The sequence below is a fragment of the Archocentrus centrarchus genome, chromosome 1 (assembly GCF_007364275.1).
Source record: "Archocentrus centrarchus isolate MPI-CPG fArcCen1 chromosome 1, fArcCen1, whole genome shotgun sequence".
Lineage (NCBI taxonomy): Eukaryota > Metazoa > Chordata > Actinopteri > Cichliformes > Cichlidae > Archocentrus > Archocentrus centrarchus.
The window spans coordinates 15,536,181-15,563,438 of record NC_044346.1 but is presented as its reverse complement, the minus strand read 5'-3'; the positions used below and the strand labels follow the sequence as shown (position 1 = coordinate 15,563,438).

The 27,258-nt window shown below is 42.9% G+C and overlaps 1 protein-coding gene across 6 annotated transcripts; it reads right to left on the bottom strand.

Annotated features, from left to right (window-relative positions):
- Positions 1 to 389: 389 nt before the first annotated feature.
- On the bottom strand, positions 390 to 24,406 carry uso1 (USO1 vesicle transport factor). 6 transcript variants are annotated; one of them, XM_030737287.1, is made up of 27 exons: positions 24,195 to 24,406; positions 22,368 to 22,454; positions 21,755 to 21,819; positions 16,735 to 16,811; positions 16,427 to 16,438; positions 16,107 to 16,160; positions 14,903 to 15,003; positions 14,715 to 14,817; positions 14,525 to 14,580; positions 14,296 to 14,416; positions 13,959 to 14,137; positions 13,706 to 13,846; positions 12,628 to 12,716; positions 12,387 to 12,541; positions 12,077 to 12,282; positions 11,927 to 11,947; positions 8,567 to 8,677; positions 8,168 to 8,286; positions 7,608 to 7,789; positions 7,375 to 7,496; positions 7,140 to 7,278; positions 4,599 to 4,765; positions 4,069 to 4,134; positions 3,664 to 3,762; positions 3,470 to 3,574; positions 3,158 to 3,373; positions 390 to 1,503 (listed from the first exon to the last, which is right to left on the bottom strand). In XM_030737287.1, the coding sequence occupies exons 1-27, from the start codon at positions 24,258 to 24,260 to the stop codon at positions 1,468 to 1,470; spliced, it is 2,895 nt and encodes a 964-aa protein (XP_030593147.1). In that variant the 5' UTR covers positions 24,261 to 24,406; the 3' UTR covers positions 390 to 1,467. The 6 variants fall into 6 exon arrangements, with proteins under 6 accessions (XP_030593147.1, XP_030593131.1, XP_030593140.1 ...); XM_030737271.1 differs by having other exon boundaries at positions 390 to 1,478; XM_030737280.1 differs by lacking the exon at positions 11,927 to 11,947 and having other exon boundaries at positions 390 to 1,478.
- Between the last annotated feature and the right edge of the window lie 2,852 nt (positions 24,407 to 27,258).

Genomic DNA, 27,258 nt, shown 5'->3' with positions numbered 1-27,258 from the left:
AGATTTGTGTATTTGCACGGTTAGTACTGGTTTTGTCCTCAACTTAAATTTTTGCCGTTTTACCAGATTTTAGGATTTTCATTCATTTTACTTCACTCACAGAAAGCCTTGATAAAGGCAAAAGTTACACTGAGCAACTTCAAGAATCAAGAATGCCTTTATTAGTCCCACAAATGGGGAAATTTCAGTTAACTCAGCATTTCAATATATTAATTAGAAAAAAAATTATTTTCGTGAATCAGCAGGGGAAGAATGTGTGGTGAAGCACCTAGTCCATCTCTGATCACTGCAGTTTTCTTTTCATAAATCCTTACAAATGCTCCTTCACATCTTTTCTTGATCATTAATTTTTTTCACCAAGGACAAGGACAAGTGTTCAGGAAAAGACGTGAGGGTATAACCGTTTATTCTCAGCAGATGCAGGATGCCCCCCGCCACCGCTTCCTTTTCAGGTTTTAGTGACAGATACTAATTATTTAATGTTATTAATTCAGCAAGAAAATATTTAGTGTGAACAATTTTTTTAAACATTCAAATGAAAAAAAAAAAAAGATCCCTAACAGGCAGGTCTCATTGCAGATTTAGTAAAATTTAATTTATCTACAATTATTCCTCCATACAGGCATACAGATAGATTCTTTATTCATTTCAATGTCGCTCTTAAAGTGATAAGTTACACAATATCATACAGAAGCTGGATGCCAGTACTGGACAAAAAGTTGCAAAAATATTTGTCTTTTTTTTGTCTCTCTTTACATCTTTTCCGTCAGTGTTTGTGCAGCATATTGCAGAGCGGTTGGTGAAATGGAACAACAGTGACGCTGAACTCGAACTGATCGGGGAGCGATGGCAGACAAATTCGGGGCGAAGCACAGCAACACAGTGCAGGAGATGCTAATGCTGCAGGTGATGCTAATGCTGCAGGTGCCTTGTACTGGCGAGAGCAGCAGTGCAAGATGGGAAAATGGCAGCCTGATAAAATGAAAATTGCATTTTGACACAATTTAAACCCGCTTCTCCAAATCTTCCAGATGATTGTTAAAATTAACCTAAAGATTTTTCTGTGATTAGGATCTAGTGACAGAACATTAGAAAAACAAAAACAGCTCAAATCCATCAAACTGATGGTGAATGTAGCAGAGATGAACGCACTGACGTGTTTAAATCTCTCAGCTGTTGCTGAAAACTGAGTTTTTGGAAAGAACATCCTCATCTTGAACTAAAAAAAAGAAGAAGTCCAAAAACTAACATGCACATATAATGTGACGGGGTGAACAATGAAGACAGAATGGCAGTCCAGACAAGAAACTACTTCCATATTTTAGTCCTATTGTTCAGTTTCCCAGGTGCGTTTTTCTGCAGAGTCTTTTCTCTCCTTTTTCTTCTTTCACTGTTGTTCTCTAGTCCTCATCTTCATCCTCCTCCTCCTCATCGTCATCGGTCTGGTCCCTGGTGTCGAGGTCATCCTCATCTTCCACCTGCAAGGAAAGTGTCACAGTCTAACTAAAGCAGACAGACGAAACAAAACTGAGTGGTCTGCACACAAAGAATGTGTTTGCTGCCATTCCTCTAGAATTATATTCACTCACTACATCTACACTCCTAAAGCTACCACAACAATTAACAAGCTTTAATATCACTAAGTCCAAAACTAATCACCAACAAGTCGCTGTTCTTGTTTGACAATGAAAAATAAGTTGAATGACCTGAAAGGCACAATTTCAACTTCTTAAGGCCTCAGTCACACAGACTTAGAGACCACTCAGCCACCACGAGTCACTGGAGAAAAAGGTGTATTCTCAAACTGGTTGGTGAGTGGTTGCCCCGAATTTGGTTGCTCACAGTTGCTAGGTAAAAATAGTTGCAAAAAAGATATACAGTGCTGCACCACAGGTTGCCACAGTTACCCATAGTCTGCATATACCATGTAAACTCACCTGCAAACACTCAATTACTCGCTGAGCAGTAGTTAGAAAAATAAACCGGGCGACAGCTGCAATCGGCTCACAACCAAAACAATCACAAGGAGATTTTTGTCACACCTCCCACAGTGCAGCCATTTTCATTTTGGTGGCAGCCAGCAACCACTGGCCAACCAGCTGGGGAATACACATTTTTCCCTAGCAACCGGAGGCTGCCAACCAGTCTCAAGGCCTGTGTGAGTGAGGCCTAAAATTCAGCTGTAGTCTGGTAGTTTTTATTTTGAATTCTCACTGAGCAGCATCAACTTACTGTTCAGTTATTCAGATCAGACTGACTAATCTGAGTCAAGTTCAGCTCAGACTGCATACCTGGCATCAGGGTCAAAAGGACAGCACCAATTTGATGCCTGTGACGCAGGGTAACAGACTCAAGCTGTGGTAGCCTGAAGCTGATCCTGTTTTCTGATCATTCTCTGGAGAATACTTCTCAAAGTGCAAACTTTCAAAACTCTCATCACCAAGCGGTGGAGGACAATCACAGAGGATCTCGAGATCAATGGATCCTCTCTTTGAAATTTGTTGATTCATTGCCTGTTTAGCTTGTGGCAAGTTTCCTTTGGGACAGAATGGCATGTCCACCTTAAGCTTTAGTATGAAGGCTCAAGTATAAAGGCTTCAAAGCGGCTACGCTACCCGAGGCAGCTTTGCTGCATGTAATTACTCATCTTTCTTCTGCCCTCAAACAAAAAAGTTTAGAGGATGCTCGACTTTATTGTTGGAGGTTGTTGGGACCGCATGTTATCCAAGCCTAAGAACAAAACTACAGGCAATTGACTGAAAAAGTAGCTCCACCTCATCTGGATTTTTATCTTTTCCTGTATGCCTATCCTAAGTTGGGGAAATCGTCAGCCCCCAACATCTGCTGGGTGTCTCTGCCTTTAACAACATATACCTAAATTTAACAAAAATATTCATATTATCCAGCCATCCATGATCCATCCATCAATCCTCTTCTCCTTGTCCTATTCAGGGTCGCGGGGAGGCTAAAGCCTATCCCAGCTGTCATACAGTGAGAGGCAGGGTACACCCTGTACACCAGCCTGTCACAGGGCTATTTTTTCCCTTCTTTTCTGTCTCTTCCAACATGTTCACATAAATGAGGTTTCACACTTTGGCAGTCAAAGTTAAAATTATAATTTTTTTTTACTGATGATTTTAGAAAATAGCTTTTCTACCGTCTCTCCCAGCTCTTTGAGTCTGAGTTTGAGGCTGTGGATCTTCTGGTCCTGGTCTGCCAGCAACATCAGCAGGTCATCCTGCTCCTTCTTGGACTCCTGGACATCTGTTTGTAGCTTTGCCTTCTCCGTCTGCAGGATGGCCACCGTGCTCGTAGCTGAAGCCAGCTGCTGTTCCAGCTCCACCCGGCTCTCTGACAGGCTCTTTACCTCCGCCTGATCCACGGGGGGGAAGAAGGGAGAGAGAGATTATATAGGAGATGTCCAAGCTAAACACAGTACAAAAATATGGAGGTAAATATTCTCACACACCTTCAGCCTCTCTGACTCAGATGTCTGTGCTGCCAGTCTGCTCTCCAGTTCAGCCACCTTTGCAGCATCTAAAGAGCTGTCACTAGAGGGGAGCGTGTCAGAGGACTGAGAGAAACCAGAGAAAGGCTCATTAGCTTAAGCAACAATTTCAGCAAATTTACTCCAAACTTATTCCATCTTTTTATGATGTTTACCCCGCCTTCAGCTCTTCTGAGCAGTTCTTGTCTCTCCGTTTTCAGCTGGCTGATTTCTGACGACTGGGACTGAACTTGACTTCTTAAAGCCTCCAGTTCCTGTAACAGAGCACACATTCAGCACATGCACAAAAATACACACAATACTAATAATCATTATCTGATTAAAGTCATCAGATTAAGTCTGGTGATGTATATAATTCTTATTCTCAGAAACCTAAAAATAATTAGGTGATCCTAGAAGAAAGCCTGTACCACAGAGCTGTTGCCATAAATAATTGAGTATTTAAACACTTATTTAGTGATAAAACAAGTATTTGTCTCATGCACTTAACCTTTTGAAATATTTTGAGCAAACAGGGTAAAAAGAAAAAGCAGGGACAAGTGTGAAGTGATAAATCCCACCTGGAGTAGCTCTGTGTTGTCTGATGCACCTGCTGGACCCTCCACTGTCTGTGCAGCTCCTGACTTCTACAGTTACACACAGTTAAAACAGAATAGAGTCACTCTTATTCCAGACAGTGTGTATAATTCTATTATTAACTTAAACACAAAACATGCAGTGGTTTCCAAAAACTTCTGTGTTCAAATATGGCGGAAAGTTTCAATTTAAAGTGTCTTCTGTGTCTTTAAATTTGGTTTGCATGTTTGTAGTTGCAATAATGTTGCAATTATTTACTATAGACTAAAGAAGACTTTAGCTGTTTGTTCAATTAATCTCTGATGGTTATATAGAGACCACGTTACTGTTGGGGGAAAAACATGCTCCCCTGGCTGTCACTCAGCTGTCTGGAGGAGGGTTTTGCTTTCACAGCTTTTCTGCCTCAACTTGAAGCTTACAGTAACAAACATGCCTCTGAAATCAGCGCGCATGCACGCACGCACACATGCACGCACGCACACACACAGATACACTTGAAAAGAAAAATACTAACCAGGCTGCTGATGAGAGCATCTTTGTCACCAAGTTGTGTCTGAAGTAGCGAGTGTTGCTTGCGGAGCTCCTCCACCTCCTCCCTGAGCTGGGTTAGCTCTTCTGTCTGCAGCCCATTCACCTGAGAGCCGTCCCCCTGGCTGTTAGACTGACCCTGGTTCTCCTTACCTGAAGTTGGAACCACAAACACTCAGTTAAAGTGTTACATTTACGCTAGCAGCAGTAATATTATGTTGATGTTATCCCCAAATCTGCATGGTAGAGCAATTAAAAATTTGAGCTGCTTTATGGCTCAATCCCGCTGGAGTAAAAATAGGCCAGATGCTGAGCTTGGAACACCCTCAAGCTCTGGGTGACCACTCCTAATGCCAAGGTGATTGCACAGGTTGCCCAGAGGTTGAGGCAACCTGCCTCCAAACAATCGCAGTCCAACTCAGACTCACTGCAAACATTCTCAGACAGACTGCTGAAGGTTTTCAAATAACTGCCGTCTAATTTATAAAACGCAGAGAAAACTGCAACACTTTGCGCTCAGTCTGAGTTAGTATGTGCTGTGACACGTCTCTCTGCAAAAGGGGACTCAAGTCAGCTGGTTATACTGTTATTGCAAAGCAGGGTTTCTGAGCGTCTGTGTCGTTACGCAGTTAAAAATCACCATCCCACAGCAACACTACTCGAAGAGAAATTTCTGTTTCACATCTATGAAGTTTCGGTTGAACTCTGAATGTAAGTAGTTATAATGAATTTCTGTGTATGCAGACAGCAAGAAATTGGCAATTTTCACCAAATTTATCACAGTTAAGGAGACTGCATGGAGTCAAGTTGGCTTGACACCATGCAGTCACGTCTTACTGCTATTTTATCCTCATCCTCATGCATTGAAGTTGCTCTCAAGATGGCAACTGACCCCCAAGCAACCACTAGAGGTTGTTTTTGGCCAAGTTTGTGTGTTAACAGAAAAACTCGGAAAATTATTAACAGATTTCAATGAAAATTTCTGAAGTTGTTGAGGGTGGGGGTGGTAAAAGGAACTACTGATTAAATTTTGGTGGTGATCTGGATCACCATCTGGATCCAGGAATTTTTAAAAGCCCTACACAAAAAAAAAAAAAAAAATAAATTCACATACACATATACAATTCATATCTTGGCATATCTTTTTCATTTTTACATTTACAAATTTTACAGTTTCTAAAAGCCAATAAAATCAATTTCTAGTCTTTGTGATCTAGTAATTTGATGATGGAGCATGACAGCATTGGGTGGTATCTATTGCAGTGTAGTATCAGCATGCAGACAATTTGGGGTGGGCGAGGTGTGCGCTCTACCAAGTGCTCTTCTAGTTTTGGTCATACAGCAGTCTCCAACCATTGTTTTTGGTAGTGAGGCTGTAGCATTAGGGCCTGGAGCACCTCATTTGAGCTATTGTAGACAGAGGCAGGTACAGAATGTAATTTAATGTGGTGTGCTGCAAGCAGTTGTATCAAAGCAAAGAGTTTAGGCAGATTATCTGTGTTAGTGTTGTTTTGTTTATCTACATGGTTACGATAATATTTTAGCGTAGACTGTCAAACAGGTTTAACCCCATTTATTTAAACTCATTGCTAGAGTAAAATAACTTGTTTAAAGTCTGTTAGTGGATTTATTTTGCAGCCTGCACAGGAATGAACTGAACTAGTCTGACAGACAGTTCTGGTGCACCAACTTCACTTTCTCTTCTAAAAGACATTGAAACTGTGGGCTCGCCTAAAAAGATGCCCTTACATTAGCTTTCATCTTTTTTAAATAAAGCCCCAGAGTTGGAGCATTGTTAATTTAGCACAGATTGGCAACTATGCAATCTAAGAAAGGACGCCTACCAGTATATTCTAAGATGACAGACAAATAAACACTTTTTATTGCATTTGTTTATGCAATGCATAAACACAAACGTTTATGTTAATGTAATGCACACGTGCGCAAACTGCAACGTAAAAACAATACATCATTTTGCCTCTGTAATAACTTTTTTGTTTTTAAAAACATTTTCTCCATGAGTAGTTCTGTGCTGGAATATAGTCGATCAAATTCTAATACAGACTTTCTCACAGGTATGATGGTTGCAGTCTTGGCAGCCTCACTGTGATGACATGAAATCACTACACACTGCTGTTGTTTGCCAAGAAACTGCTACACAGTTCCCCTAAAAGCACAAAATATCACTTTCACATTTTGTTTGTGAAATAAAGTGAATTACTCCTTTGAAACACGGATGTATGTGTGAGACAGTCTTGTACAATTTGATGTAAAACAGTATCTCGGGATGCTGCTGCACAGTCCTGCTGCTCCATTATTCTATTCTATTCTATTCTATTATCTGAGCAAAGAAGCAGTAAAACCTTAATGTGCCAGCAGGAATGAAGCTGATGGGTTAAAACCATGCACGTCGATCCATTTCTCATCCATTATTTGGCAATGTATTTTAAATGAACTAAATCTCTATATTTTATGTATCTAAAGTCACACCAAACACACACACTTGCAGCTGGTGAGGTGAACCCACCTAATTTCAGCTTGAGGATGTTATACTGGTCTTTGTGCTGCTGGATCTGCGACTGCTGCTGGGTGATTGTAGCCTGCAGCTGTTCACTCAGGGAGGTCATGGATGTCACCTGCTCCTTTAGCTCTTGAATTTGAGCATCCTGAGGATCACACGGTCAAAATCAATCTGTCAGAAGGAGAATACATCAAACTGAAGAAAACACAATTTATAACAAAATGAAAATGGCATCATTTACCTGTTCTCTGATCAGCTCTTTATACTGAGTTACAATGTTGTCATGCTGCTCTAATGTCTTCTTCACTTCCTCTTCCTTCTTCTCCTCCTCACTGGACTTGTGAACCGCTTTGGTTATCACACCTGTGTAAAGCAGAGAGAGTCAGCTCAGTCCTAAGGGCCAGTGAAACTCTGTAATAGTCCTGATAAATTGTTCCTTTTAGGATGAATATCAGGGGAAGCCCCCCGACTGACCTTCCAGTTCTTTGACCAGCTTGGTAAACTCATGATCAAACAGCATCTGCTCTGGAGATGGGAAGATGGGCTGAGGCTTCTGAGCCGCCCGTGAATACAGTTCATGTTTGGTGATGAAGCCGAGCTTCTCTACAAAGTTTTCCTTTCCAATGCGCTTCTCGATGAGCTGCTTTAGCTTCTCTCTGAAGAGGATGGAGAGCAGGTGAACATAAACAGAGTTTCACAGCAGCTTTGTTACTATATTAAATAGATTTTTTTAATATATAGAACAGATGGAGATTGTTATATGTTAAATCAGTGGACAAAGATACACCACATTTATACAATGTGCTTCTCATTTAAATGGAATAACTACACAAATACACTTAACATATAAAAATAATGGATATATAGAGGCTGAAATGATGAAAATCTGATTTGTTAAATGCATGCAAACTGGATTTTTAAACTTACCTTAAAGTGTTTTCTTGTGTACATATTACTGTTATTCTCTGTCGTCAAACACTTTAGGTAAACCTAGTTACAGCATGCGAGTGTTTAAGTGATTCAAAGATATTTACTTGGTATAATTTTCCAGTGAGTTGTCATTGTAATAGATGCAGATGCCAAGAAGCAGCGCACAAAGGCCCTGCACCAGCCGCTCATCCTCCCCCAGGTTCTCTGAGATCTGAGCAGTCAGCTACAACAGTCACAGAGTCAAGGACTTAACCAACATCAAAGACTCTCAGCCCACTTTTTAACCTCAGATTGGAGAATATGATCCCTCTGTCACTGAGAATCTGGTTTTAAGTAAAGCTGTTTGAATTTTCAATAAGTCTGAGTGAGAAGTTTTAACTTAAATGCAAAATCAAGGAAGGTAGGAAGGAAAAAAAAAAGCATAATAAATAACTTATGATGCATTAAGAAACCTATGAGTGTAGTAGAACAGACAGTTAACACAGAAGCTGATTTAAGGATACAAAAGGAACATTTTCCTGATTGTGTAGAAAGTGCGTAACGGCAATTGGACAGTTGCTGATCCACGTACACAGCAGCATGAGGAGGCCCACCCTGGTCTGCACTTTACTGCCCTGCAGAGGACAATGACAAGGCACACGAAGAGTCAACGTGTTTCTGAAGAGTTACAGCGACACTTAAAAACACCAAAGACATGACGCTACATAACACAGAAAGTCACACTGAATCCTCATCACATTTAAAATCAAGTCCAGACTGGGACAAAAATACTGGTTGAATCCAGATTACTTAACCAATAAACGTAAGCAGCCATTTCATCAGAGCATGAGCTCATGTAAATGTTAGCTCTAAAATGGGAAATTACAAAAAAAGAAGCATCAGATGTGCAATATTAATAGCAATAATCAATCAGGAGAAATGGGGGAGTTAAAACAATGCATTTCCTTTTCCAGGCAATAAATATATGGAAATGCAAAGTAACACATCATACATTAGTAGTTAATGAGGTTATCATAAGGACACAGTCAAAACAAAACAAAACAAAAAAATTCTGATATTTAGACTGAGGTTAGAGTGACCAGAGCAAGCAATCCAGTGATATCAATATTCCAAAAAACAAAAACAAAGAAAAGAAAAAAAATCTTGCCATTGCCAAAAACAAACACATGATCTCAACATTAAGATCAGTTTGCAATTGATTATTTTTGAAGCAAAGTATTATCAAATGGCAATGGAAGCTTTATCCGATATCAGCACATGCAAAGCAAACCCCACTAAATGTGCTTTTCAGGAAATTTTTTGATGCCATATAAATAATTTCCACGAAAACAGCTTAAAGATCTTCAACAGAACTCAATGAGGATTTTTTTCTTCTTTATAAAAGTGTCCTTCAGATGTGCACATTTATGGGAAACTTATGCCAGTGAGTGCTTAAATTATCTCAAAACAGCTTTAGGAAAACAGAATGATTTTCATGGAGTTGGAACGTGAGATGATGAATGATACGTGAGCAAAATTTGCCAAATCTGAATTGCAGCTTAAGACTAATAGTCAGCTGGTGCATTAACATTTAATGCTCCACATGCTTTAAGAAGAGGAGTTCTCTTTCTGAGTAAGCAGTGAAGGTGTGGATAAAAACTAATCAGCATTCCAAGCTACAAAAACTTACACAAATCACCTTTTCAGCTTTTGTCTCCAAATGTGACAGAATGCAAACAAGAAAAAAAAATGAAGAGGAAAACAAAGAAAGACAATGACCACAGGCATTAACTGAGCACACATTAGCCTGGTCTCTACCAAGAAGTCACGTACGTGTATTTGTGTGTTAGTGTTTGTGTGTGTGTGTGTGGGGGGGGGGGGGGGGGGGGGGGGACTGCTGACAATTAACTTGAGACACTGGTAAAACTGACTTATGTAAAGGAAATACTGTACGACACATCCCCATCATAAAAAAGTATTATCTTAAAGGAATTAATTCCAGTTCTGTGTTTTACAGGAAACCGCTAATGCAACACATTACATCAAGACACAGCTATCCAGTTACAGCAGCGTAATGGACTCACTGCTGCCAGCCTGAAGGGGTGTGGCTCATATGAATGATCCAACCATCTCCTCACTGCATATGCCCAACATCTCAGGGGACCAAACAACATGCTATTCAGAATTGAGTTCCTCACCCTGTTCCAGACGCCCAGTGACTGAAACTCCTATCAGCACTCTCATTATTTCCATTTGCTACCTAGAATCCACATAACCATGATGATAGATGATAGGTGGATTGTAGAGTTTAGTAAACAATAGATTTGCCTGAAGGCTAAGGCCCCAGGCAGACATACCTAGAGACCAGTTGGCGACCATCTGGCAACCACTGGCTGCTAGGGAAAAATGCATATTCCTCAACCAGTTGGTAAAGCTGTTGCTGGAGGTTGTTGGCTGTTGCTGTGAAATGGGTTGCTAAAGCCCCATTCAAGCATGCCTAGAAAATGGTTAGTGACCCCCCCCCCTGGCAATCTCCAAGCACTAGCAAAAAGTGTGTATTCCATGATGGGGTGGCGAATGGTTCCTGGCAGTCGCTAGGTGAAATTGGTTATAAAGAAGTGAACGGTGCTGCACCAAAAACCTCACGGTTTCTATGGTCATTAGCAGGCTGTCACGGTTGCCAGTAGTTTCTATGGAAGACCCCAACTTCTCTGCAAGCAATTTGGTTGCCAGAGGGTATCACTGATGGTCTTCAGGCCTGTGTGACTGAGGTCTTAAGTACGTACTTATTAAACATTTGAGCACAAAGCTGGATCGGTGATTTCATCTCATCCAAACTCAGGAACAAGATCCTGAGATACTTGAATATGCAAACTTCCAACTCAGTCAGATAACATTGTGCCTCCTGCACATACTACCTGACTACAATGAAGAGTTCCACTGGTGATAATGCAGCTGAAACAGACCATCTCCTGTTTTGTACTGCATGTATGGCTGGACAAATCTCCTGACTTGATTCCCCCAAAATGATTTCACACCCCGTTTTATAGGGTTAATCTTCTTGCTCTTTGATGGAAACTTCAGCACAATAGCTCGTGAGTATCCACAGAACAACCTTGTGCCTCAAACACTGGGAGCTCAAAATAAGTGTAGCCTTTATCAAATTGTTTCATGACAGATAAGTACCAACAGTAATTTAGAGCCTTTCAGAAACAGGAAGTTAGATTTTAATGTCTGTTTTGGTAACAAGGGAAAGTTTTACAGTCTTTTTGCATCTTCCACTATTATCAAAATGATTTTCCAGTTCAGAAATGTCTGAACCCAGAGGAAACACGAAATCATCTACAGAGTCCAATAAATCTTCTGTTATTTTTGCTGTCCATTATGTGAAAATAAATGTAAATGCCTGCACAGGACAAACAACAGTGAAGGACACTCACTTGGACAGGAGAAGGCCCCAAAGTTGCTGCAGTACTCACTTCCTGAACAAACAGATAAGGGCTTGCAGCACAGCAAACATCCAAAGTTCAAAGTAAGCGTCAGGATGATAGCACCAGAGATTAACAATTAAAAACTGCTGCCGTGTCCCTTTCCTCTGACTCTTTCTCAGGTGCCCACTTGTGTACTTCCCCACAATCCTTTGGTGAAAACACAGAGCAAATAGAGCTTACAGGTGTGTGAGGAGGAATTCACTTGTGTGTCACCCTAATGAAGAAGTGCTGGGTCAAAGCTTTCAGTTAGGGACAAGGATGGGGTAATAAAGAGTTATAAGGAAGCAAGATCCCCCAACAAGTGGGCCAACAAGACCCCTACTACAGCTGCCAAGCCAAAATAACAGACAGGTGCCACCCAAACACTCACACACACAGATACACTTTACTCACCCGCCGGACGATCTTATCACCCTGCAAAACCACAATAATGTGACACTGTTCTCTTCACTGTGATTAACAATAGTGCTGTTTTAAGAAACCTACGCTAACCAAAGACAACACAGCCTATTAGCACACTCCTCTCTATCTTTATTGTCCTACCTGGGACAGGATGTTGGTGCACTGCTGCAGGAGAGAGACGGGGGGCTTGCCCAGGCTGGTGGCAAGTTGAACCCTCAGCAGCTGCTCCTTCTGGGTGAGGTTGTCCTGCAGGGCATGAGCCAAGGCCACAGCAGCACACCAGTTTGAAAGAGAGTCTGCTGAAAACAGGCCTCCACACAGCAGCTGGCCTGCAGATATGGAATTGGCTAAAGGGGGGAAAAGTGCACTATTAAAACAATCAAACCGTGTGAACCATCTAAAACCACAGAAGAACTGTAATTTATTTATAGGACCCAAAACTGTAACTGACCATCAATGGTGGAGGGCAGCAGCGTAGCCACTATCTCCCCCTGGCCTTTCTGGTTTTTATAGAGGAAACACTGGAAACAGTAAAGGACTGCACAGCGAAGCACAAATGGTTGTCTCTCATTCACCATTGACATGAGCAGCACCACAATGGCTGGCCTGTGGGGACATGAAGAAGAGAGGTCGCTACAGGATTTAGATAGATACGGGAGATGGATACCTGGGTCCACTTGTTGTGTTCTTACCTTGGTGGGTTTGATGGGGCATTGACAGAAGCAAAGTAGTCCTGGTTAACCTGAGAGCCTCTGATAACCTCTGAAACAGTGTTAATGGTCTGAAAGAAAGCACCCAAATCATAGTCATGATCATTAATCTGCATAAGCCTACTTTTCTGTTTTCAGCTTTGTTATTGTAAGCATTCCCTATGTTAAGTGATATCAATCCTGTCTCTGTGTGCAAGTGTCTCCTGTGATACTTGTAGCTCCCATCCCTCTAATGTGCTACCATTTTTTTTAGTTTTTTTAAGGCCTCCAAAAATATTCAGCTCTCACTGTGCATCTTTCTAGATTTTTATTTGCACTATTCATGTGTAGCATGTCTTTAAGCTTTAAAAACCTTCACAGAGCACCCTAGAGTCTCTGGACTCACAGTATCCCAGACACTGAAATCTTGGTTGTCTGGCCAACCAAGATTTCAGTGTGGACATTGAGCTTAGAATAATAACGATTTGGCATCAAACAATTAAAGCCACGCAACAAGAGATTAATTACTATGCTTGTTGTGGGACACCCCCCACCCCCCTTGGCTGAAGTTATGTCCAGTTTTGGTTTACATTCTCCCATATGATGGCATTTGTCAATCCATGAGGCACCCAAAGGTGCTCTACTTCACTGGCTGACCAAAAAAAAGGAATGTTTTTTCCGAAGAATTTAACCCTGATCCTAAATCTTTCCTATGTAGCTAAAAGTATTAGGCCACACCTCTTAAATCTTTGAATTCAGATGTTTTCAGTTCTACTGCCACAGGTGTGTAAAATATACAAACATAAATATTAAGAGCTCACTGTATTCGAGTGTGATACTGTGATAAGATGCCACCGTTGCAACAAATCAGCTTGTGAAATTTCTTAAGTCCAGTAAACTTTTTAAATATTCTTGAACACCTGAGAGAACAGCCACACTGATCATTTCATCAGACTGGAAACGATTTGGACCTTTGCCTCAGTGATGCCTCAGTGCTTGTTTGCATTTGGGAACTGAAGAAGTATTTGGATGCAGAAATGGCTCATGGTGTCAGATTTAACAACTGGATTGTTGTTATTACCTCAGTGAGGATATCCGCAGGGACACCAGTGGCCATGAGGATGGTGCAAAGCTGTTGCAATAGGCCACATTGGTACATGGACTTCTGACAGCTGGCTGTAGCTCCAGGAGAGTTCACTGGAGACACCATGACTCGAACCAGCTGGAATTGCATCATGTTTACAATTTAAAAAAAAAAAAAACAATATCCCACCATTTTTCTTTTTAATTCATAATTAGATCAAGACATGTTATGTCTTGATTAGACATGTTACCTGCAGCATGAGATGGAGGTTTGTGACCTTCTGTGCAGACCAACCAGAGTTATCGTCACCAACCTCAAACCAGGGCTTCATTCTCTGGATGTATGAGCCTTCTTTAAAGAAGTTCTGGTTGGAGCTGTTGTTTTTTAGCAGGTTGAGCAGAAGAAGCAAACAATCCTCCACTACGATACCTGCACACAGGAAAGAGGACGGATGTTAGGACATGTCACAAGACAAAATGATAATCTTAATATTATGTTTACAGAGAAATACAAGAGGTGGGATTGTATTGTACAGTGACATTTCTGTAGTGAAAATAAGAAACCTCCACATCTAAGAATGATTTTACCTCCATCGCTGCTGCCTTCTTCTGTGATGATATCTAGGAGACGCTCAAATGCATTCTCAAATGCCACAATTTTCTGAATGGCTGCGTTGCCTTTAGTCAGTTGTTGAAGTAACAGCAAGCCCTGTTGGAGGCAGAAAACAAAATGTCACACACTCATATAAACCTCTATTCAACACTCAGTTTCAAAGACCTTCAAATACAGTTTAATACAAAATAGAAGTGCACTTACATCATTGCGAATGACTTCTCTGGAGTCTGCCAGCAAGTCCATCAATCTGGAAACACCTGAGAGAATAAACAAAAAAATGTTTCCGTTCAAACAGGCACATGTTGACAGAGTACTAAACCAACAGGCCCGGGGTAAATTCCTGACATGACAAAAACACGTTCAATGTGATGCAGAAAGAGAAGAAACTCACCCATGGGGCTGACCAGAATGATACCCTGGATCTGTGGGCCCTGGTTCTTCAGGAGAGCAGTCAGCAGTTTCACCGCGGGCCACCGTACATGGAAGTCAAACTCCTACATGCAGAAATGCATCAGACACATGTTGGGACAAATTTCACAATATAGCGCTTCTCCTGCTGGACCAGAAACTGCTCAGTACCTCCAGCAGAGTGAGGAGCAGGGTTACGTGCTCAGGATCCTGGATGAATGTGTCTGTAAACTGGGCGCCGAGGTCGTCGGCCTGCTTCTGTGCATTCTCATCTGTGAAAGGAGATTGAAGGATAAAATAAGTGACTTTCACAGGAATCATCCATCTAGTGAGTGGACCAGCTGGTTTGTTCATAGAAATCAGCCTAAGAAACCCAGCAGTGATGATCAGATCTATAATAATCACAAATAAAGAAAATGAGAGACATGCTCGGGGTGACAAATGTAAACAAACCGGGACAACAAAAGAGGATACACACAGATGAGGGAACAGCTGGGTTACTGCCAAAGGAAGTCTATTCTGTGCCCACAGTGGTAAACATTTAATCAGGTATAGGCGAAGCACTGTAATAATAATAATTAGAGTCAATGGCTGCACTTCCTCCCTACATTCCAAAAAAAAAAAAAAAAAGATTCTTGCCTACTTTTAGTGGTCTAACATCATGTAAATATTATTATTTATTCTTACAACCCCAAAGCAATACATTATTTACAATTAATTGTTTAATATGCATATATTTCAAGGTGGTAGACCTGCAGATAATTTCCTTACTAGCACTGCTCCTCAGCTTTACTTAGCATGACCCATCATTACTGTTTTTTTACTTTATCATGTTGCTCTAAACACAGTTTCCAGCAGCAGTTGGCTGTTCAGTGAAAATGCTCGGCAAAACCCCAAAGCACACTGCCCGACAGCAAACACACACACAGACTGGCTGCTGATGGCAGTTAAAACCAAAACCAAAGCAAAAAAGGAGAGTAAATGACTACTGCCAGGTGGAAAACCAAACAATTAGAGTAGCTTTAGACAGAAATGGCACCCCTGTTAAGCCAAAGATCTAAACAGACATAAGAGTAAAATAAAAGCACAATTTTTTATAATTTAGTATAGGTATACTTTCACAACAACAGAGAAAAACAATCAGGTGTTAAAATGTGAGGGGTGGTGGTGGTGGTGGTGGTGGTGGGGGGGGGGGGGGGGTGACCCATTATAAATGACAGACAAAAGTTGAGGCATGATGCAGCATTAGTGAAGCATTTTTGTCAACACAGAAGCGCCTTCCTGTTGCTTTTCTGGCACCCTCTAATTTTAGTGAAGTTAGTTATCACTAGAGAGCACTACAGCTACTGCACAAAGACATGGTTTGAGTACTGACCAGGCACAGACACATTCTTATGCTTCCCTGAGACAGGGAGAGGGGTTACTGCGTCTGTGAGGGCAGGGAGGAAGAGAAGTTGAAAGCCTCACCCGAAAGCTAGCATTCATTCAAAGTTGAGCATCAGCTAACAGAGGCGTGTTAACCTATGCCACGACAACAGCCTTGACACTTTTCAGCTTATTTTAATCTGGGGACTGCGGGAAGGGTACAAATAATATTAATGTGCTCTTTTTCCAAAACCAAACAAAGGAGACTGTGTGATTCATAAGTGCCGTTGGTGTTAGCAGGGTTGGCATCATGCACAGTCAGAGTTTTACCTTCTGATTCATCTGTAGGTTAAAACATGGAAGAGAAGAGAGAGATGAGAGTCTTTACATAAAGCAGTCATCATCAATGTATAGAAGAAGGGAATGCAAACTGACAGCTTTCCATGTTTAACATGAACTGAACTCATTTACACATGCAAAATGAACATGGGTTCATAGATGGTTCAAAGTGTTTACAGCAGGCTCATGATAATGAGGAATTCATTTCAAAATAGTTAAAAACATATTTTGATCAGTGGTTTCCAGCTATGAACTGTCAAGTTAAGCGGCATAGTTCCTAATGTTGTAGGGTGTAATACCTTGTTCTTCCTCCTCATCGTTGCAGATGATGTTGTAGAGCGTATCCAAAGCATAGCCGAGGATTTCAGAGTCAGATCTGTTTGGAAGAACACCATTAACATGTTTACTGGGCTCTAAATCAAGACCATAATAGATTAGTTTGTAAAAAACTCAGGGGAAAAAATGCTGCAAACTTCATGAGGCAATATGACAACTGTACAATTTAATTCCATCCATCCATCCATTTTCTTCCGCTTATCCGGGGCCGGGTCGCGGGGGCAGAAGCCTAAGCAGAGAAGCCCAAGCTTCCCTCTCCCCAGCCACCTCCTCCAGCTCATCCGGAGGGACCCCAAGGCGTTCCCAGGCCAGCCGAGATACATAATCCCTCCAGCGTGTCCTGGGTCTACCACGGGGCCTCTTCCCGGTGGGACATGCCCGGAACACCTCACCCAGGAGGCGGCCAGGAGGCATCCTAATCAGATGCCCGAGCCACCTCAACTGGCTCCTTTCGATGTGGAGGAGCAGCGGCTCTACTCTGAGCCCCTCCCGGATGGCCGCACTCCTCACCCTATCTCTAAGGGAGAGGCCAGCCACCCTTCGAAGGAAACTCATTTCTGCCGCTTGTATTCGCGATCTTATTCTTTCGGTCACTACCCAAAGCTCGTGACCATAGGTGAGGGTAGGAACGTAGATCGACCGGTAAATCGAGAGCTTCGCTTTTACGCTAAGCTCCCTCTTCACCACGACGGACCGGTGCAGCGTCCGCATCACTGCAGAAGCAGCCCCGATCCGCCTGTCGATCTCCCGTTCCCTTCGCCCATCACTCGTGAACAAGACCCCGAGATACTTAAACTCCTCCACTTGAGGCAAGAACTCGTTCCTGAGCCGGAGATGGCACTCCACCCTTTTCCGGCTGAGGACCATGGCCTCAGACTTAGAGGTGCTGATTCTCATGCCAGCCGCTTCACACTCGGCTGCGAACCGTTCCACTGCGAGCTGGAGGCCCCCCCCTGATGAAGCCAACAGAACCGCATCATCTGCAAAAAGCAGAGATGAGACTCTGAGGCCACCAAGGAAGAAGCCTTCCGCCACCTGGCTACGCCTAGAAATTCTGTCCATAAAAATTATGAACAGAATCGGTGACAAAGGGCAGCCCTGACGGAGTCCAACACCCACAGGAAACAAATCCGACTTATTACCGGCTATACGGACCAAGCTCTCACTGTGGTTGTACAAGGACTGAATGGCCCGCAACAATGAGCCAGACACCCCATACTCCCGCAGAACCTCCCAAAGAACACCCCGAGGAACACGGTCGAATGCCTTCTCCAAGTCCACAAAGCACATGTAGACTGGTTGGGCAAACTCCCACGCACACTCGAATATCCTTGAGAGGATAAAGAGCTGGTCCAGCGTTCCACGACCAGGACGAAAACCGCATTGTTCCTCCTGAATCCGAGGTTCGACTAACGGACGCACCCTCCTTTCCAGCACCCTGGCATAGACCTTACCGGGGAGGCTGAGGAGTGTGATCCCCCGAAAGTTGGAGCACACCCTCCGGTCTCCCCTCTTAAAGATGGGGACCACCACCCCGGTCTGCCAATCCAATGGCACTGCCCCAGATCTCCACGCGATGTTGCAGAGGCGTGTCAACCAAGACAGCCCTACAACATCCAGAGCCTTCAGGAACTCAGGGCGAATCTCGTCCACCCCAGGGGCTCTGCCACCAAGGAGTTGTTTAACTACCTCAGTGACCTCACCCCCAGTGATGGTCAAGTCATCCCCCTCATCCCCAGACTCTGCTTCCACTACAGAAGGCGTGTCAGTGGGATTCAGAAGGTCCTCGAAGTATTCCTTCCACCGTCCGACTATAGCCTCAGTTGAAGTCAGCAGCACCCCCCCCGCACTATAAACAGTGTGAGTGAAGCACTGCTTTCCCCTCCTGAGTCGCCTGACGGTTTGCCAGAATCGCTTCGATGCCGTCCGAAAGTCTTTTTCCATAGCCTCACCAAACTCCTCCCACACCCGAGTTTTTGCTTTGGCCACTACCCGAGCTGCATTCCGCTTGGCCTGTCGATACCTGTCAGCTGCCTCCGGAGTCCCACAGGCTAACCAAGCCCGATAGGACTCTTTCTTCAGCTTGATGGCTCCCTTCACCTCCGGTGACCACCATCTGGTTCGGGGGTTACCACCACGACAGGCACCAACCACCTTGCAGCCACAGCTCTGAGCAGCAGCCTCAACAATGGAGGTGCGGAACATGGTCCATTCGGACTCAATGTCCTCAGCCTCCCTCGGAATGCTGTCGAAGTTCTGCCGGAGGTGGGAGTTGAAGATCTCCCGGACTGGGGCTTCTGCCAGGCGTTCCCAGCGCACCCTCACAATACGTTTAGGTGTGCCAGGTCTGTCCAGCATCTTCCCCCGCCACCTGATCCAACTCACCACCAGGTGGTGATCAGTTGACAGCTCAGCTCCTCTCTTCACCCGAGTGTCCAGAACATACGGCCGCAGATCTGATGATACGATTACAAAATCGATCATCGACCTGCGACCTAGGGTGTCCTGGTGCCATGTGCACTTATGGACATCCTTGTGTTCGAACACGGTGTTTGTTATGGACAAACTGTGGTTTGCACAGAAGTCCAATAACAAAACACCATTCGGGTTCAGATCGGGCAGGCCGTTCCTCCCAATCACGCCCCTCCAGGTCTCACTGTCATTGCCCACGTGAGCGTTGAAGTCTCCCAGCAAGACTATGGAGTCACCAGATGGAGCACTCTCCAGCACCCCACCCAGCAACTCCAAAAAGGGTGGGTACCCTGAACTGTCATTCGGCGCATAAGCGCAAACAACAGTCAGGACCCGTTCCCCAGCCCGAAGGCGCAGGGAAACTACCCTCTCGTCCACCGGTGAAAACTCCGACGTACAGGCAGCAAGCCGGGGGGATACAAGAATACCCACCCCAGCTCGCCGCCTCTCACCGAGGGCAACTCCAGACTGGAACAGAGTCCAGCCCTTCTCCAGGGGACTGGTTCCAGAGCCCAGGCCATGCGTTGAGGTGAGCCCAACTATGTCTAGCTGGTATCTCTCAACCTCACGCACTAGCTCAGGCTCCTTCCCCACCAGAGAGGTGACATTCCATGTCCCAACAGCCAGTTTCGATAGCCGGGGATCGGTCCGCCAGGGCCTCCGCCCTCGGCCACCGCCCGACACACATTGCACCCGACCCCTACGACACCTCCTGCGGGTGGTGGGCCTGCAGGAGGGCGGGCCCATGTAACCTCTTCGGGCTGTGCCCGGCCAAGCACCACGAGCTAATGCCTGGCCACCAGACGCTCTCCCTCGAGCTCCCTCCCCAGGCCTGGCTCCAGGGTGGGGCCCCGGTAACCCTATCCCGGGCAGGGTAAACTGTTCCCTTGTTTTTTTCACTCATAAGGGTCTTCTGAACCGCTCTTTGTCTGGACCCTCACCCAGGACCAGTTTGCCATGGGAGACCCTGCCAGGGGGACAAGCCCCCAGACAACATAGCTCCTGGGATCACTGGGACACACAAACCCCTCCACCACGATAAGGTGGCGATTCACGGAGGATTTAATTGTAATATCTAAAGATATATTGTGTACATTAGTGTTCGTCAACTGGTGTTGGTTGGAAGGATGATTAAGAATGGCGCGTAGGGCTGTAGTCTCAGGCTTTTATCTGACCCAGTTCTAACTGGTCAGATAATTACCAGTTTTACTTAAGTTCTACATCAGCAGCCTTTCAGGACCAATTGATTATTTGAAGAGAACACCCTTGCAATTGAAGACTTGCCTATTGGAAACTGTTAGCTTGATTATTTACTGGTACAGTGACATTTGGTTTACACTGGGCCAAAAAGCCCAGTGTAAACCTTGCAGTAGCATCACAGTTCAACTACTAAACTAACGCGTCTGTGTTAATGCTTAGGCTTTCACTGTGAACATATTAGAATTGGTATATTTCAATGTTTAGCCTAACTATGTTTTTTACGGCAAGTACATCCACCTACAGCTTTACCAGCTCCACTGTCTGACAGAGTACACCCAGAGGCCTCCTCTCTTGTTAACTGAAAAAAGCCTCAGAGGCTCTTGTTAGGATAATCATCTCTTTAGCGCACGACTGAAGTGGGCTGATGGCTTGAGGGGAAAAACAACGCAGGGACACCTTCTATTTTCTTATCGCAGTTACTTGTTTTTAAATGTTTATTTATTTTTTATCATTTTAAGCCTTTGACAGTTTTAGTAAAGAGAGACAGAAAGCAGGAGAAATAAACAAGGGGAATAACATGGAGCCAACAGTACAGCCAGCTGGGGATTCACTTGGCTCAATCCTACCCCTACACCCTCTCACTTTTACTCCATTTCTGTATTCACATTCAGAGTGGAGCATGTGCCACATTAAAGTGCTATTCCAACCCAAACAGCTTTGAGTGGAAGTGGGTTACAAGGTCTTCCAACACAGAGTCTGCACCACCACACTTCATGAAGGCATAGTGCTTGATTATTATCTCAATAATAAACAAAATGAAATGGCTTAAGTAGAAAATTTGACCAAGTTGTACATGAACTTATTTAAAACACTTTTAAAAGTGCTCCATATTTTATTTATTATTTTGTTAATTAAAAGGGAAAGGTGCATTTTGGAATGAGGGAATATAAGGGTAACATGGTGGAAATTGTGAGATGAGGACATCTAAATGCTTGGTGCTGCATTTCTACTGTTGCCTTTAATTAATAAACCCTTCAGCAGTTACAAGTGTGACTTGACACAATTTTATCTGCGTCACATTATTGTGGGAGGTGTAGCACTGCAGCTGGGCCTCAAATATTATAGTCCACAACTACTCGGATTTTGGATTGCCCCACACTTGTTCATTTAAATACACTACAGTGTTTTAGATTTTATTTAAAATTGACAAAAATGCCCCCCCCACACATCAATCTATACTTACTAAACTATAGAGACAAAGTGAAAACATGTTTTTACAATTTATATCTGCAAGTATGTATGTTAACATACCTGTCAGTCTGCAGTATGTTAATCAAGTGATCCATTGCCTGTGTTCCAACCTCCATGCGATATTTCTAAAAAATATAAAAAACACCCACGGGATTGGTGACATAATGCAGCCAGACCCTAAAATAAAGGAATTTCAGTCAATATGCACAAAGAAAAGCTATACTCTGGACTTTATGTGGTATTTCTTATGAAATACAGGAAGTCTGTACATCTGTGTGTAACAGACCAGCACTGACACCCATGTGCATTAATGTGAAACCCTTTACCTCCTAAATCCCTTATTCAAGCCCGATAAACTCATTAAGCATGGTTGGCAGAGCAGCAAAACTGTCCATGAACAGAAGTGCGATGTGACTTGGTGGAGGTCAGTGATGAGTTCATTTTAATCAGCCGAATGTGACAAACAAGACCTTTATCCGGAGCTGTTGATGGGCCGTTTATCACAGAAAGATAAAGCAAAAAGCATGTAGAGACTTCCTGCTTTATTTACACGATGATAGTACAGGAAAGCAGTGATTAAATTCTATTGACTTAAGTTTAAGTTAGTACCTATTAAACAACTGACTACGTTGCTGTTACACCCCTTTTCAGTAACTTTCTACTCATACTTTACCTTAGAGAGCGACTTGAGGGCACGGACAGCATCTCTGCGATCGTCTAGGAGTGTAGAGGAAGCGACCCGATCGCACAGCTTCTGGATCTGTTAATGGACAAATTATTATTTATTATTCTTGTAATACTTGCTGATACTTGCTTAATTTTTTCTCCCTGAAAGTTGAGAATTTTTGGAAGGGAACTTTTTTTCTTTTGAACAGCTGTGGTACCTCAGTACACAAGGGTCCTGGGGTAAAGTGGTGAGGATTACGATTACAATTAAGAAAGAACACATATTTTTTGGTCATCGTTGTTACAACCAGTGCACATACAGAGAGCTGATGAATTACAAGAAAAAAAAAAAAAAACTGTGTTTTTGGCCCCCTTCAAGTTTCCACCCCTTTTCCTGAACATGTCAGCTTTGTGTCTGAATGTGCACTTTGGCCACTTTTCTGTAAAAGTCTTAGTCAGTAAGACCTAGTACGATTTATATATCACTTTCAACACAGTGTGAGTATGAATGCATGATGTGTTTCTCCTGTATCTCAAGTAGCGCAGCTCTTATTACTAAGATGTCAACACACATTTAATGCACGTTGCCATGTAATCAAGGTCTTTAAAACTCTACTCAGAGAGGAAGAAAACCATTCTTCCAAAAGATTGGTATTTGCTGATGGTGTTGAAGAACACTGTCTAAAGGCTCTGTCCAAAATAAAATCAGGCTGGCTGGACATCGTAAATGATTCACATCACCCTAATGCTCAAACCATTCAGCGACCCTTCATTTCCTATCCTGGAAGCGGTCACTCTCATCATAGGATGAAGGTGACAACTTTGTATTGATTTGCAGTGACCCTTCACTCAAAGTGGCAAGTGGATCAAGCAAAAAGCCCAACTAATCCCCTCACTGTGGGGGTTCAAAGGTTCAAAGCTTTCCTTTAAGTCATCATACAGGTCAGATTCCACAAGCAAAAGTCAAATCAGGTTGGAATGCATGTTCTTCTGGAAAACTGATGAGATTTTTTTTTACTGCAGAATGGGACAAGAATAAGATATGTTGTCAGTAAATTAATGAATTTAACACCCCTATGGGCAGAGAGACCAGCAACAAGGTACAAAAAAAAAATATATGACAGGGTTTCTGTCTGTTCCCTGCATTCTACAGGAGAGCTGCCTCCCTGAGCAAAACCTCTACAGACAAAGATCTGATTATATGTGGCTGTCTGCAATGTCAGCAATGTGTCAGGAGAGTCCTGCATGCAATAGTATGTATGGTTGTTATGAGCTGATGCACATCCAATTATTGATTTTCTCATTCGAGGATTATATATTTGTTTTTGGACCTATTGACTAAGAGGCAGAATAATCAATACTGAAAATAACAGCTCGCTGCAGCCCTATACATACATACAGACCCGGTCCATTATTCTGTTATACAACAGCTGATTTTACAACATGACATCATAATTTTCAGTATAACTCTATAAAAAAACTCTGACGTCTAAACAATTGACAGCTGACAGTCCAAACGGGCTGGTCCTGAAGTATCTGTTTCTTTTATACATTCCCCCATTCATTGTGTCTGCACAGCAGTTACACACTGCCACTGCTGCCTGACAGATTAGCTACGTTAGCTCATTAGCCCTCTAACTAGCTCACTGTCACTCATTCGCGAAGGGAAAGGTGTCTTCACACATTTCTCTGGGTGTTTTTTTTTTTTTTTTTTTTAATGAATAAGCAAAAAATAATGGGCATAAAAACACAAGTCTGTGTCCGTGTCCTCAGTTTGTACGATGCACAGCAGAGAGAACTAAGCTAGCCGCTGCTAGCCGTGCTGCTTTCCTACCGTCTCCGCTCCGGACGGCTGCGGCCCGGCTGCCTGCCCACCCATCACTCCTCTGAAGAAGTTCATCTCAGTGCCGTATTCAGAGCGTCTCTTTCGTCAGAAAATACCCCTTCTGTCGCCCCTCTCTGTGCTCCGTATAATAGACACGTAAGAAAGTTCACAATGATATGTTGTTTTTTTTTTTATACATTGACCTACCCCGGAACACTAAAGTTTGGACACTGCGCATGCTCGCAAACGTGGCGATACGTGGCTAAGCAGCAGACGAGCAAGCCGGTTATTTAAAGGGCAAGAAAACTCCTAATTCACACCGTGAGGGGCAATGCAAGAATAAAATCTAGAAGTATCAATTAAATCTTTCACCAGGGGTTAAAATAGCCTCAGATTTGACCCGTTTGGCTTTTGTGACTGCAGAAAAAAATACTCTAAATGTCATTGTTTTAGCCAGAAATTTGAAGACCTCTAAAGTGACACAAAATGCACAAAAATGAAACTATTTTAAATTATACTGTTGTACAGATGCTACAAACTTTTATATATTGAGGATGTTCTGTGTCACATGTGACCTATAACTATCCAGATGGATTTTAGATCCACCAGTGTGGGTCAAATCAAGGAAAATTGTTGATTTAGGGAATCTTGAAATTGTGAAACTGTATATGCTATGTCTCTGTGTATTTTTTAATGGGAAAGTGGTGACACAGTTCAAGGGGGACCTTGAAACTGTAATGAGAACTGTCTGTGTTAACATCACATTGGCTCGGGTTCCTGCGGAGACAGGTACCTGCTGGTCCTTGAAGGATCATGGGCAATTCAAGGTTCAAGGTTCAAAGTTTCTTTATTTTCACTGTATATTGTATATACAATTAAATTTTGGTTTACTCTGGGATAAAGCAGTACAGACACTTGTATAAAAGTATGGTATATAGAAATAAATAACTATAAAACTATAAACAGTTTTAATACACTCACACATCTATATTATAAAGATAAGATATATAATACAGGGAGAAAGTACAAAAATAAATAAATTAACTATGTTGCACATGTAACAGACAAGTTTATTTAACACGAGACAGATTATTGCACATGGCTGTCATTTAAGGAATGAGTTCAGTTCAGTGATGGCTCTGGGAAAGAAACTGTTTAACTGTCCTGTAGTGCATGTTTTGACAGCTCTGTGTTGCTTGCTTGAGGGGATGAGCTGAAACAGGGGGGTGGGCAGGGTGGGAAGAGTCCTTCAGGATGTTTTATGTTTTGGTCAAACAGTGAGAACTGACGAGTTCCTCCAGGGCAGGTAGGGGTGAGTTGGTGATCTTTTGGCCTTTGTTGATTGATTGATCCCACAATGGGAAAATTACAGTTAACAGAACACCCATCCAAGAAGACAAACAAACAAACATGGGGAGATGGGTGAACTGTGGCCATGCTGCCCCCTTTCTGGAGGCGCTGCCATTAAAAAGACAGAAACAATAGCGAAAAACATATAGGGATGAGTGAGGAAAAAATCATCTCGTACTTTACATACTCTCATACATACACCCATACACACACACAGTATAAGGTTACAAAGGTTACCCTTTGCAGAGATTTTTTTTTTTGGTCGGCTGTTGAGCTGTTCCCAAACCACACCAGGATGTTGTGGATCAAGACACTTTCTATGGAGCAGTGTCTGCTGTGACAAGTTGACCTTCCTGAGGCTTCTCAAGAAGTAGAGATGCTGACATGCCTTCTTGACCAGTTGGCTGATGTGATTAGTGTGCCCCGGAATTTATGGGAAGAGACTACCTGCACAGTTTTACCATTTATGTGCAAAGGGACATGGCCTCCCCTTATCTTCCTAAAGCCAACGATCAGTTCTCTTGTCTTACATGTGTTTAAGAGGAGGTTGTTTTCCATACTCCAGTCCGTTAGTCTTCATACTTCCCGTCTGTACCCTTCCTTAGTTGCTTCCCCACACAGTACAAATGATCGTTAAACAAAACCAAGTGTTTCCAGAAAATAACAGCTAAACAACAAGGTTTACAAACCACAGTCCCACAGTCAGAGGAAGTATACACCAAAGTTACCTATAACCTTAAAAATGAAACAACTACATCTGTAATTAGTACCAGATTATAAATGTAGCTTTTAAAAGGAAACTTACTTGTAATGACTTGTAAGCCTGTCAGTGCTCAGTTCAAAACCCTGCTATGATAGTATGGGGGTCCATCACTGCCTATGGAATTGACAACTTGCACACGTGGAAAGGCACCATCAGTGCTGAAAGTCATTTACAGATTTTAGAGTGAAATATGTTCCAATCCAGATGACATCTTTTTCAGGGAAGACCTTGAATATTTCAGTAAGACAATGCTAAACCACGTGCTGCATCTGTTACAACAGCATGGCTTCATAGTAGAAAAGTGCAGGTGCTAAACTGGCCTGCCTGTAGACCAGACCTTTCACCAATTGAAAACAATTGGACCATCATGATACGAAAAATGCTACAAAGCAGATCTAGGACTGTTGAGCAGCTAGAATCCTGTCAGACAAGAAGAGGACGACAGACCCCTCCCAAAGGTCCAGCAGCTGCTCCCAGATGTTTACAAACTGGTGTTACCTAAACACTATCAAGCCACGGGGTGGCTCAGAGGTTGAGCAGGTGACCATATACATATGCCGTGTAGCGGCCTGTCGCCATTTCACATGTGGTAGGTAATGGTTTCTGCAATTTAATATCCTCATACACTTGATGTTTTCAGGTGAGTTCCATGAGTCTGAATCATATGCGCATGAGTTATTTTCATAGGTACTTTTGTGGGAGAAGCTCCACCTGCTCAAACAGGAAATGAGAACTCTCCATGTCAGAAAAATGATACTTTGACAGGAATCAACAAAACTCCACTTCCAGTGTCTGTCAATAAACCAGGACAGGACACATGTCAAACACCTCGTGCACCAAGTGACTAAAACCAGCCGAATGTCTTCTACTTGCCTGTTGTGCCATATTATGTTGTTTCACCTGGTCAGACAAGTAGAGGGTCTTACATCTATGTACATAGATGTACATTGTCTATGGACA